Raw genomic sequence first — 12,364 nt, forward strand, 5'->3', positions numbered from 1 at the left:
TATAATGTTTCTCCTCATATATGGATTTATCTCACACTTGAAGTCCTCTATTTCTGTGACAAAGAGCACCTCTCTGGAATAATTTGAATGGTCATGCACACCGAAGTTTTCTTCATTATTTCTTTAGGTTTTTTTTCCCCTAATACAAAACTCAAACACAGTCAGAACATTGACTGAATTACTACTAATTATAATAAATTCAATTATATTACTGCATATGAAAATACATCATCCTCCTACAATCATTATACTACATATTGTGGTTTTACATTTAAAAAGATAACAACTTTGATCTCTGCAATTTTCGTATTTTAAAGCACACAGTGTACTTCGCCTACAGCTCTGAATCATGCATTCGTTTCTTAATCCAGTGTTGTTGCGAATCAGAAATGGTTATTTTGTGTTCATGTGATGTACTACCCAATCATAGATGAAGAAGGGCGACTGAAACTGCTGGCGTGTAAGAGGTGCAATTTGAAATACAATTACCAGCAGAGTAATTAAAACAACTTAGCTTATGCAACCCATTTGAAACATACAATTTAGGATTAAGAAAAAACTTAGCTCTAATTGAATAATACCAGTCCAAACAGCATAATTATTCTAAAAGTATAGTCCTGCTGTACAGGGGAAACTATCCATCCAAATCGATCCTCAGTTGCTTATTCATCTGCCTGTACATTTTCTCTCAGAATAACATGTTTGTCGATATATAAAGTCTGGCAGCAAAACGGAATTTGATATAAAATGTCTCCTTTGATATAAAATGAGGCCTCCCATCTCAAAGGCTGTTGTGTCCAAGAGCATCTTGAAGTGATGGGTTATGAGATATTCTTGTAGGGTATAAAATGTATAGACATACATTTTCACATACTTTCCACCCCTTTTTTCTTGAGCATGTTGACTCTATGAAGGTCATCATTCCAGCAGCGGCTAAGAATGCTTGTGTATTTTGAAGATACGTGTAGATTGGGTTTTATAGGCATGTCTTGATGTCAAGGATCTGCTGACAGTGGTGTGAGTGAGGAGTGTACGTGTTCATGAATGTGTTTTTAATTTCACCTTGTATGTCTTACTCACATTAGAGAATTTCCAATTTAATCTATTTAGCATGGAAGCTTACATGCCTGATCTCTAAAATAAGTCTTTAGATAGTCACATTGATGGTAAGTGTGTGTGTGTGTGTGTGTGTGTGTGTGTGTGTGTATGTGTGTGTAATAAAAGTCAAGATTCAAGAATATACAGTATTTTCATATTTTATTTGCCTTAACTAAAAAAGTGAAAAAATGCATCTGTCCTTTAATTAATGCAAAGTGCATCTGTCACAGGATGATGTCCTATTTCTTGACGCACAGTCACACATGCTAGTACTGAGAAAACTGACAGTGATGGTGTGAAGGATGCTGATCGGAGGGAGAAAATCTATGCTGTAGTGAAGCAAACTGGACATAACAAAGCTTCACTTGTATTGTATCACTCTCTCAGACAGAAATAGATATGCACATTTTAGATCTAATTCTGGATATGATTATAGTTAACACAGTCTCATCCCAAAAAGTCATATAACTGACGTTTTGGGAAGTATTTTGACCATACGTCAATATCCGCCTTAAACGTCGGTAGATGGCGATCCCGGGCCGTCATACAACTGACGCTTTACCTTTAACGTCAGTTAGGTGACGGGTTAGGTTTAGGGTTAGGTTTAGGTATGGGGTAGAGTTAGGATCCCATAACCTCATCTACCGACGTTTAAGGGGGCCCTAATAAGGCGAATATTGACGTATGGTCAAAAGACGTCCCAAAACGTCAGTTATATGACGTCTTGGGATGAGACCGGGTTGTTATAGTTGATGAGGAGGAAGATGTGAAATGAAGAGAAATTAGACTCCCAGAAATGTATTGCCATGGTTACAGTGTGTTGTTTGAAACGCGTATTTCACAATGCACATTCAGCCTCTCTAACTCTAACACATAAAGTCTCTTCCAGGAAATGAATTAGTGCCACAGTATGCTTTTAATTACCAACATAACTGTTTATGGCTTATTGCAGGGAAATTAAACAGGCAAATGTGTCAAATTCATAACTATATTGACACTGTAAAATATATTTCATAAAACCACAGTGTACAGTTTACTGTAAATTGCACAAAGCCAACACACCTAATTATGCGTAATTTCTAAGATATTTGAACACAGTGTGTCAGAAATATTGGCCCAAATCTGGTTTCTCTGAAAATCTGTTTTTATTTCTATTCTTCTTAACACTTTGACTTTACTGTAATTTCTACCAACATTAGGTTTTAGTGATCTATTAAAAAAAAGAAAAAAGTTCCGGATTTAATACTTTTTTGATTTGATTAAAGGGTTAGTTTCACCCAAAATGAACATTCTGTCAGTAATTACTCACCCTCATGTTGTTCCAACTTCCAACCCCGTAAGAATTTCGTTCATCTTCAGAACACAAATTAAGATATTTTTGATGAAATCTGAGAGCTGGCTCACTCCTTCATAGGCTGCAAGGTAGTTTCATCTGCAGAAAAGTTAGTAAAGACATTGTGGGTGTCTTTCAAGAAAGAACAGCATGGGTTCATTCTGTGATACTTTTTACATAGAAAACATCAGGAACAGTTTCACTGATATTGTGAGGTTGGCTGTTTTTATTTTTATATGAAGTTCAATGTGTCTCGCCCAGAAAAAGCACACAAGTTGTGAGAAATCAAGATGAACAGAAACATGACATAAAATACAATGCCTAGAACCAGAACTAGGAACTCCATTCGTCTGATAATGCTCAAAATGAATGTTGACTCATGTGAAAGCGATAACTTCTTGTTACAATGGATATATTCACCTCAGAGAAGAAGGTATGGGATATTTATGTTACGTTTTTGTTATTCTTGATCAACCCTATTGTATACTAGCCTGAGTACGTCAGACTTCCTACGTAGCAGAGCCTGGTATTACCAGGGTAAAAAGAAGTAGTAGGCTATAAAAAAGAAGCAAATGTGTGTGCATATGAATTCCGGTTCAGGTGTTGTCCTAGTAGTGTGTGAGAGATGTGCGTGGGTGGATTGTTTATGGCTGTTTGAAATGGGGACAGATGTTCATGTGAGTGTGTTCAGGCTTGTAAATCACTGCTGAGTGATGAACAGTTTTTGTATTGAGCAGGTGAGTTTGCTCACATTTGAAAAGGGTGTGCTTGTATGCCAGCTTTTTTCTTTTCTTTTTTTTTCTTTCAATCAATCTTGTATCAACAGACATGATCTATTATATCTGTCTGTAGTCTGTTAGAGTTGACCACTGACCACTGTGCTGTACTGCCATCTAGTGGCATCTCTGCAGAATATTTTAAGGCAAGGTTTCAGTTCTCATCTGTTATTTTAGCTGTATGATCCGTTATGTTGTTATTTGTGACAATATTTTATTAGCCGATAATTATTATTATCCTAATCATAAACTCACTGGTTTGTAGAAGAGAGAGAGAGAGAGAGAGAGAGAGAGAGAGAGAGAGAGAGAGAGAGAGACCAACGGCTAACACTGCCACTCGACTACAATTCCCAGTGAACATTGCTCGGAGTTTGCGGTTGCTAAAGCAACGCCGTCAGACGAAGATGGACGTTTCCGAGACGCTACGTGATGATTTACAAGGTGAAATAACACTTTTAATGCTTTAATTTGACACAAAATCATGTGTTTGAGAAACCCGTATTGTTCGTTTGTAGTTTAAACGCAATTCTTGTGTAATTTTGTTGAAAAAACCCAGCTCTTTAACTCTCATCAGCAGAAAATAAACTTGACATCTGTTTGCAGTGACAAACAATTACTGTCATGTAAATAATTATAAAAAATGTTTAGCAACATTTCATGCAGACATATTAGAAAATTCATAATGCATATTTTCTAATATTTAGTGTGACAAAAACACAATACATAATGTACATTTTTTAATGGCATTTTAATTTCAGACCAGGCAGATGTTTTGGTGGTTGAAGAGTGTGATGGAAACAACGAGGAAGAGCACAAGAAGTTAATCCCACATGATATGTATTACAGCTATGAGGAATTGTGCTCCAGACCCTTCATCACTGCAGATTCCAACATCCCACGGAACCTACTGCACCTCTCGTATCCACAGCCATTAACACTAAATAAAATAAAATAAAATATATACCATATTACTATTTATGCTGCCAGTCAAAATTTTTAAATAATTAAGATTTTGAAAAATGAAAAAAATGAAAAATTTGAAAAACATTTCTGCTCACTGAGCTGCATTATTTGTTCAAAATACAATAAAATCAGTAATATTGTGAAATATGATAAAAAAAAAATAAAAAAAACAATTTTAATGTGTTTTTTTAAATTTAATTTATTCCTGTCATGGAAAATCTGAATTTTCAGCATCATTACTCCAGTCTTCAGTGTCAAACGATCCCTCAGAAATCATTCTGAAATGCTGATTTGCTGCTCAATAAGCGTTTATTATTATTATCAATGCTGAAAACAGTTTAATATCAGAACTGCTTAATACTTTTGTGGAAACCGCAGTACACTACCATTCACAAGTTTGGGGTGAGTAAAAAAAAGAGTATAGTTTTATTCAGCAAGGATACATTCAATTGATTAAATGTGACTGTAGATGTATTACAAAAGAATTTTATTTAAAATGAATGCTATTCATTGAACATTCTATTCATTCAGTTTCTAAAAAAAATGTCACGCAGCAAAAACTTTTTAGAAAGAACTAATATAAACGCAACACTTTTGTTTTTGCCCCCTTATTATTAAAGTCACTTTGAAATTAATTTTTGAGGGCATCCAAGATGTAGGTGTCTTTGTTTCCACAGTATTTTCAATTTTGATATTTTTAGCTCAAACCATTCTTGTCTGTCAGTCATATAATGGAGGTGTATGGGGTCCACACCAAAGAGCATGCACAGAGAAGTCCAAATTAAATATGATTTAATGACTCGTAAATGTAAGTACGTGATGGCCTAAGACGCGAAACGAGCGGTTTGTGTGAGAAAACGTACAGTATTTATATTGTTTTTACCTCTTGTAATCACAGTCACGTCCAAGTACTCTGAGGGCGCGGGCGCTTCTGTCTGCGCTTGTTGCATTGATACACATTGACCACTCGTTTCGTGTCTTTGGCCATCAATGTGTACTTACATTTACGAGTCATTAAATCATGTTTAATTTGGACTTCTCTGTGCATGCTCTTTGAGGTGGACCCCATACACCTCCATTATATGACTGACAGACAACGGTTTTACCTAAAAATATCAAAATTGAAAATACTGCGGAAACAAAGACACCTACATCTTGGATGCCCTTGAAGTAAGCTAAAACATATCAAAAATTAATTTCAAAGTGAACTATCCCTTTAAGAATGAATAATAATTGAGCACTAATAATAATTGACAATAATTTCTGAAGGATCTTGTTACATTGAAGTCTATTTAAGTAATGGCTGCTGAAATTTCAGCTTTGCCATCACAGGAATAATTGATCACATAAATGCAGCCTGGGTGAGTGAGAGACTTCTTTCAAACATTAAAAATCTTGATTATTATTATATATATATTAAGTTTGTTGTCTTGAGAAGACTTTCTGTTCATTTAATTTGCTTCTTAAACTGAGCCCAGACATTCGTTTGGCTATGACTGTGGGCGGAGAGGAAACCTACAGCTATTGGATGAGCATACGTTGGCCTTCATAGCCGGAAATCTGCTCATCTTATTGGATGTGCACACCAAAGAGCAGTGTTATATCCGCTCTAGCAGCGGGGGTGGCATTGGTGCCATCATGGTATATTAATACTGTTGTTTCGGTGAAGGCCTTTAATCATGTGCCTAAAAAGGTTTCATTTAGCAAGCCTGTAACCATCTCAATCATAGATGAAAAAGACAATTTACAGCCAATACAGGCAATTTACCATACTAAATATATGTTTTTTAAAGCTTTTCAACAGTTATGGCCCCACCTATGGGCCGATCTCCATAAAAGTTTTCATGCTCCTTTAGAATCATTTGCCACATGTGCTCACCTGATGCAGAGTTCTATGTCTGTTTTCTTAAAGGGTTAGTTCACCCAAAAATGAAAATTAAGTCATTAATTACTCACCCCCATGCTGTTCCAACCCCGTGAGACCTTCGTGCATCTTCGGAACACAAATAAAGATATTTTTGATTGAATCTGAGAGCTGGATCAGTCCTAGATAGACTGCCTAAGGGACTGGCTCTTGACGGCCCATGAAGTCATTAAAGAAAAGGTTTAAATATTCCATGTGCATACAGCGGCTCAATTATAAGTTTATCAAGCGACAAGACTACTTTTTGTGCGAAAAAAACATAAATAATGACTTAATTCCACTATTCCATTACTTCCTTATGGGCGCATGCGCGAGAACTGAGACGAGGACGTTCTCATTCGACTACTTCTTGTTACCGGCTGCTCACCGCTTAGGAGTTTTACCGCCCCCTACCGTATAAGATGATGTGCTGATATAGCTGGAAGCGCAAAACTTTCTGTTTACAAGAAGAGGAAGATGCGCGCTGTACATACGCTTTTCAATTTGCGTATTTTCCGCACTATAAGGTGCACTTAAAAGCCTTTAATCTTCTCAAAAAACGACAGTGTTCCTTGTAATCCGGAGCGCCTTATATATTAGGATCATCATTTTATACGGTAGGTGGCGGTAAAACTCCTAAGCGGTGAGCAGCCGGTAACAAGAAGTAGACGAATGTGAACGTCCTCGTCTCAGTTCTCGCGCATGCGCCCATAAGGAAGTAATGGAATAGTGGAATAAAGTCGTTATTTATGTTTTTTTCGCACAAAAAGTAGTCTCGTCGCTTGATAAACTTATAATTGAGCCGCTGTAGGCACATGGAATATTTAAACCTTTTCTTTAATGACTTTATGGGCCGTCAAGAGCCAGTCCCTTAGGCAGTCTATCTAGGACTGATCCAGCTCTCAGATTCAATCAAAAATATCTTTATTTGTGTTCCGAAGATGAACGAAGGTCTTACGGGGTTGGAACAGCATCGGGGTGAGTAATTAATGACTTAATTTTCATTTTTGGGTGAACTAACCCTTTAAGGACTCGGCTATATATATCCAAAGGCCAATTTAATTTTTTTAATTTTTCTATAATTACTGACCTAGAGAGTCCCGAAAATTGTGCCGCAGAGGTTTTATCAAGGTTGAGGCAAAAACCTAGGACATGTTCACGAAAGTTGTTTTTTTAAGTAATCTCCAATATTTAACAAATAATTGTATTGACAGCGGCGGTCCTAAAGGCAAAGTTCTAGCATGGGGTATGAATGTCGTGGGGGTGTGCGTAAAATCGCATGGTATACAATCCCTTAAACACCTGAAAAGCATAAAGGCGCCCCTCCTAGTGGCCGATTTCTTTTGAATTTCTTACAGGCCTCTAGGGCCGCAAGTCAAACAGGCCCAGCGGGTTTCGTTCCGATCAGCCTCCTTGTCTGATAGCTGCTCAAAATTTTCAGTCTTTGCACCTTGGACAAAGACACAGCATCAGACTTAGGGCTGCGTAGTTACGGACATTTTTACGTTTTTTCCATGTCATAGCGTCACCAAGTACACCAACTATGCGCTTGAACCCCTTAATACCAACAACGACAAAGAATGGCCTTGACATTGAGTAACCTTTATACATTTTACAATCTAAGACGACCTACATCTGAAGACCTAATATCTCCTTTTGTCTCTTCAAAGACTCATCCAAGTAAGCAATATTTCGCAGTGGCAGAGAAAGGCCATCAGCCTAATATCATCATATATGAGTACCCATCACTGCGACCTTACAGGATCCTCAGAGGTAGAACATAAGTGGCAGGTCAAATGTCTTACAAAAGTATTACTTAATTTTAACAAGATGTGATTTGAGACAAAATCATACAGACATCATTTTAGTTTGTTGTGATTAATCTCATCTGAAGGTGGCACAGGCAGCACATATAGCTATGTGGATTTCAATCGGGATGGCTCTTTACTAGCCAGTGTGGGTGGTGCTCCAGACTACATGCTTACACTCTGGGACTGGAGGCAAGAACAAGTGACGCTGTGCAATAAAGCTTTTGCTCAGGACGTCTACAGGGCCACCTTTTCGCCCGACTGTGTCGGACAGCTCACTACTTCTGGATCTGGGCACATTAGGTCTGTATTACTATAATTTATCAACATTTGCATTTTAAAATATTTTTCTAAAAAGATCTTTCTAAGATGCTTTTTGTATGTTAAGAAATAATATTTCTACACTGCCGTTCAAGGGGTTTGGGGTCAGTAATTATTGTTTTTTTTTTTTTTACTTTTTGCTTAATTTAAAATGAATTCGAAGACATTGTTGTGTCAGGATCATTGTTACAAAAAATCTATTTCAAATAAACTGTTCTTTTGAACTTTCTATTCATTAAAGAATCCTAAAATGAATCATGGTTTCTATAATAGTAAGCAGCACACCTTCTTTCAACAGTGAGAATAAAAACAAATGTTTATTGAGCAGCAAATCAGCATATTAGAATGATTTCTGAAGGGTCATATCATGTGAGACAGAAGACTAAAGTAATGTTGCTGAAAATTTTGATTTGCCATCACAGGATAAACAACAACAACAACAAAACAATTATTGTAAACTAGTATTTAACAATATTTCTGTTTTTACTTTGTTTCTGACCAAATAAATGCAGCCTTAGTGAGCAAAAGAGAGTTTTTCAAGATCTTACCGACCTCAAATGTTCGAACAGTACAGTGTATATATATATATATATATATATATATATATATATATATATATATATATATATGTATATTTGCTGAGAGAGTTTGGGTTTAATGTTTTTTTAGATTCTGGAAAATGGCCAGTACCTTCACTGGTTTAAAGTTGCAAGGGTTGCTTGGAAGTTTTGGAAAAACAACTGTAACCGATATAGAAGGATATGTGGAGCTTCCTGATGGAAAGGTTTTTTTTTTCAGCACATTTTACATTTTGCATATTCACACACAAATACCTACAGATTTTTAAATGAAATATGTTCTTGAAGAAACTGATTCTTTCTTTCTCTGTCTCTCACAGGTTGTGTCAGGATCAGAGTGGGGAAATATGCTTCTTTGGGAGGGGGGTCTGATAAAGGTGGAAATATGCCGTAAAGGTAGACGTACATGTCACAGCGGAACCATTTACCAGTTTAATCTGGATGAGGGAGAACTACTGACCATAGGATCTGATGGCGTTGTCAGAGTAAGTGCAGGTTACTTAATGAGATGCTACTTCACTGGTTTTTGTTGTTGCTAAAGTGTAAACTTATTTGAGTTAATTGACAGACTTCATCAAATTCATTTTCATTTTCAAATTCTTTTCACGTAGAGGATTTTTTTTAAAGCAATTTCTCCATTTTTTCCCGCAGAGCTGGAATTTGGAGACCATAGACACGGCAGATGCAGTTGATGACAGTGGCCTGTTTGAGACTGAGCCCATGAATGAGATAACAGTAGGCCGGAATGTCAGCTTGTACTCTATGGTCAAGAGCTCCATCCCAGAAACCTCCAACTGGTTTGCTCAGGTACGAAATCTATTTATTTTAAATGTGGAACTTGCTTTAATGTATGTATGAATCTATGTGTGTATGTACAGTGTGCATGTGTGTATTTTTTTTTTTTTACAACTACCCTTTTAACCACCCAGGACCTAGTCTGAATATTTGTGTGTGTGTGTGGGTGTGGGTGTGTTTGTGTGTGTGTGTGTGTGTGTGTGTGTGTGTGTGTGTGTGTGTGTGTGTGTGTGTGTGTGTGTTTGTGGGAGGGTTATTTTAAAACAGGATTCTAAAGGCTGTATTTGGAAACTGGATCTCTCATTCTCCAACATTGTGAGTCAAGTTAAACAGGTTAAAAGATTAATCTTTTTTTTTTTTTTATGGTGGATCCTTTAAGCATTTTTTCTGGTCTTTTGTTTTGCAGACCCAAGATCCAAAGTGTCTCTTTTCATTTCATGCTGGTGCCATTCAGGGCATGGATGTTTCTGAAAGTAGCCATCTCATGGCTACTACAGCCTTGGACTGTAAGAAAAAATGTTGCATTGACCAAACCTATACCCACACACACCTATATAATGTGCTTCTGAAAATAATAACAAATACCTTTTATCCTACCCAGCCTCTGTTAGGGTGTTTGATTTTCTTTCAAAGAAAGAGCTCGCGATAAGTCGCTTCAAACGAGGAGGGACAACGCTGACCTGGGCCTCAGACAGGGTAATGTACAGTAAATGAACCTCTTAGAAACATGCTTGGAGACTCTCTGTGCATCGTAGGATCGAGTGCACTGGGACACAATATTACAATTCTGGAAGATAATATAAAAACTGATAATTATTTTAATGTGATGGCCAATAACCAATAAACAGTGAAGTAAAGTCAAGTCAACATTTATTTATATAGTACTTTTTTATATACCTTTTTATACGTTTATTTACATAGCCAATAAAGATTGTTTCAAAGCAGCTTAAAGGAGTAGTTCACTTTAAAAAAAAAACTAAAAAACTTTTGCTGATAATTTACTCACCCCCTTGTCATCCAAGATGTCCATGTCTTTCTTTCTTCAGTCGAAAAGAAATGAAGGTTTTTGACGAAAACATTCCAAGATTTTTCTCCATATAATGCACTTAACTGGTAACCAAACGGTTCAAGGTCCAAAAGACAGTTTCAGTGCAAACTGCAAACTGTTCAAAGGGCTTCGATGAATAAGGGTCTTATCAAGCAAAACGATCGCTCATTTAAAAAAATATATATCAAAGTTTAAGATTTATAAGCTCAAATGGTCGCCTTGCTCTGTTCTGTGATGCGGGTTCATGACTCTCCTGTTCGAACTCGTTTATCAAAATGAACAAATCTTTTTTCGTGTCATTTGGTTCATTCAACGAACGAAATGAACGAATTGACTCGGAAAAAGATTTGTTCATTTTGATGAACGAGTTAGAAACCAGGTTTAAAATATTTTAGATTTCTACTTTGTATATTTCCATTGAAAATGTACTAATGGTAAATGGTATGGTAAATGAAAACTGAATATTCAAAAAAAAATGTAATTCAAATGATTAATAAATTCTATAATAGTATATTGTAAATACTAATAATGTAACACTGAAATCTACAAGTGAATTTAGGAAACACAACATTATGATGTATAGTATTAAAAATGGATATTCATTTTGAGAATGTAACTTAATTGGAAAAATAGGGCTTTCACATAAATATCCAATATAAAACAATACAGATACATTTAAAAGTCTCTAATATTGACCGATAAGCAGTATAGTACTAGGATGTGTGCATATTGGATATTGATGTTGAGTGTCTGTCTCCTCAGCTGAACAGTGCTGGTGGTCTGCTGGTTGTCGGTTTTGGTGATGGTGTGGTACGTCTCTTAGAGCTGTATAACCCTCAGAGTCTGCACACGGTTGCAGGGCGCACATGCTCTGGAGATGCCGAACTCCGTCTTAGACAAGCTCTCAAGCCCCACAATGCACCTGTCACTGCCATCGATTATGAGAGAAGTAGAAAGATCATGGCTACTGGGGTAAGGGTTGAGTGAGTGAGCATGATTAGTTTCGGAATATTCTGCTGTGTTAATATTAGATTCTTTGCTCTCTCTGTCTTTAGAGTGCAGACAGCACTGTTTTCTTCTTTGCGGTGGGAGAAAGATATGAGCCAATTGGGTTTGTTACTGTCCCAGGGCCTGTACAAGGCTTGGAGTGGTCACCTCAGTCACATGTGAGTGTTGATGATAGTTAACTGTGACACTCACTGAGGCTCTTGTTGGGATTGTATCATGTGATTTATTGTAGCGCACTGAAGCTTTGTGTTTGTGTTTAAAGGAAAAAAACACTCTGCTGATCTTCTGTCAAAATGGTCACGTGGTGGAAGTTCAATGTCCTGATCCTAGAGCACAGACCGGTGGAAACACCTTCCAGCTTTCAGGACTTCCCACAATGCATTTCTGCTTTAGAAGCATCAAGTCCCGAATTAAGGTTATCCACGGACTCTCTCTTTGCTGTTCTCTCTCTATTTCTCTTTAAGTTTCTATTTTTGTTTTAGTTTTAGGTTGTTGCTTTCATTCATATTTTATTAATTTTTAAAATGTATATTTTTAAACACATTTTTTAATATTTTGTTTAATTATTTTTCTATATTTAATTTGAATTCTATGGATTGGGATTTATATTATTAAAGTCAATAATTATTTATATGCACAGTGATCATACAAACAAAATGATTAAAATCATAGCAATGGTCTGCAATAATGTCTATGATGTTTAATGTTCTTCTGCTATAATTTTGGTGTGTAT

The 12,364-nt window shown here is 36.5% G+C and overlaps 1 protein-coding gene across 1 annotated transcript in view; it reads left to right on the forward strand.

The window, feature by feature from the left end:
• The first annotated feature begins 3,378 nt into the window (after window positions 1–3,378).
• The window catches only part of cfap44 (cilia and flagella associated protein 44), a 38,705-nt gene continuing 29,719 nt past the window's right edge, over window positions 3,379–12,364 (forward strand). Inside the window, exons 1-14 of the mRNA XM_039679011.2 lie at window positions 3,379–3,648; window positions 3,966–4,125; window positions 5,649–5,811; window positions 7,744–7,846; window positions 7,968–8,184; window positions 8,872–8,986; window positions 9,101–9,265; window positions 9,432–9,587; window positions 9,843–9,890; window positions 9,982–10,081; window positions 10,177–10,271; window positions 11,386–11,595; window positions 11,679–11,789; window positions 11,894–12,046. Coding sequence (XP_039534945.2) covers window positions 3,612–3,648; window positions 3,966–4,125; window positions 5,649–5,811; window positions 7,744–7,846; window positions 7,968–8,184; window positions 8,872–8,986; window positions 9,101–9,265; window positions 9,432–9,587; window positions 9,843–9,890; window positions 9,982–10,081; window positions 10,177–10,271; window positions 11,386–11,595; window positions 11,679–11,789; window positions 11,894–12,046 — 1,833 coding nt within the window. The 5' untranslated portion in view covers window positions 3,379–3,611. The remainder of the gene's footprint in view (window positions 3,649–3,965; window positions 4,126–5,648; window positions 5,812–7,743; window positions 7,847–7,967; window positions 8,185–8,871; window positions 8,987–9,100; window positions 9,266–9,431; window positions 9,588–9,842; window positions 9,891–9,981; window positions 10,082–10,176; window positions 10,272–11,385; window positions 11,596–11,678; window positions 11,790–11,893; window positions 12,047–12,364) is intronic.

Source organism: Pimephales promelas, chromosome 18, assembly GCF_988280905.1.
Source record: "Pimephales promelas chromosome 18, fPimPro1.hap1.1, whole genome shotgun sequence".
NCBI classification, from domain to species: domain Eukaryota; kingdom Metazoa; phylum Chordata; class Actinopteri; order Cypriniformes; family Leuciscidae; genus Pimephales; species Pimephales promelas.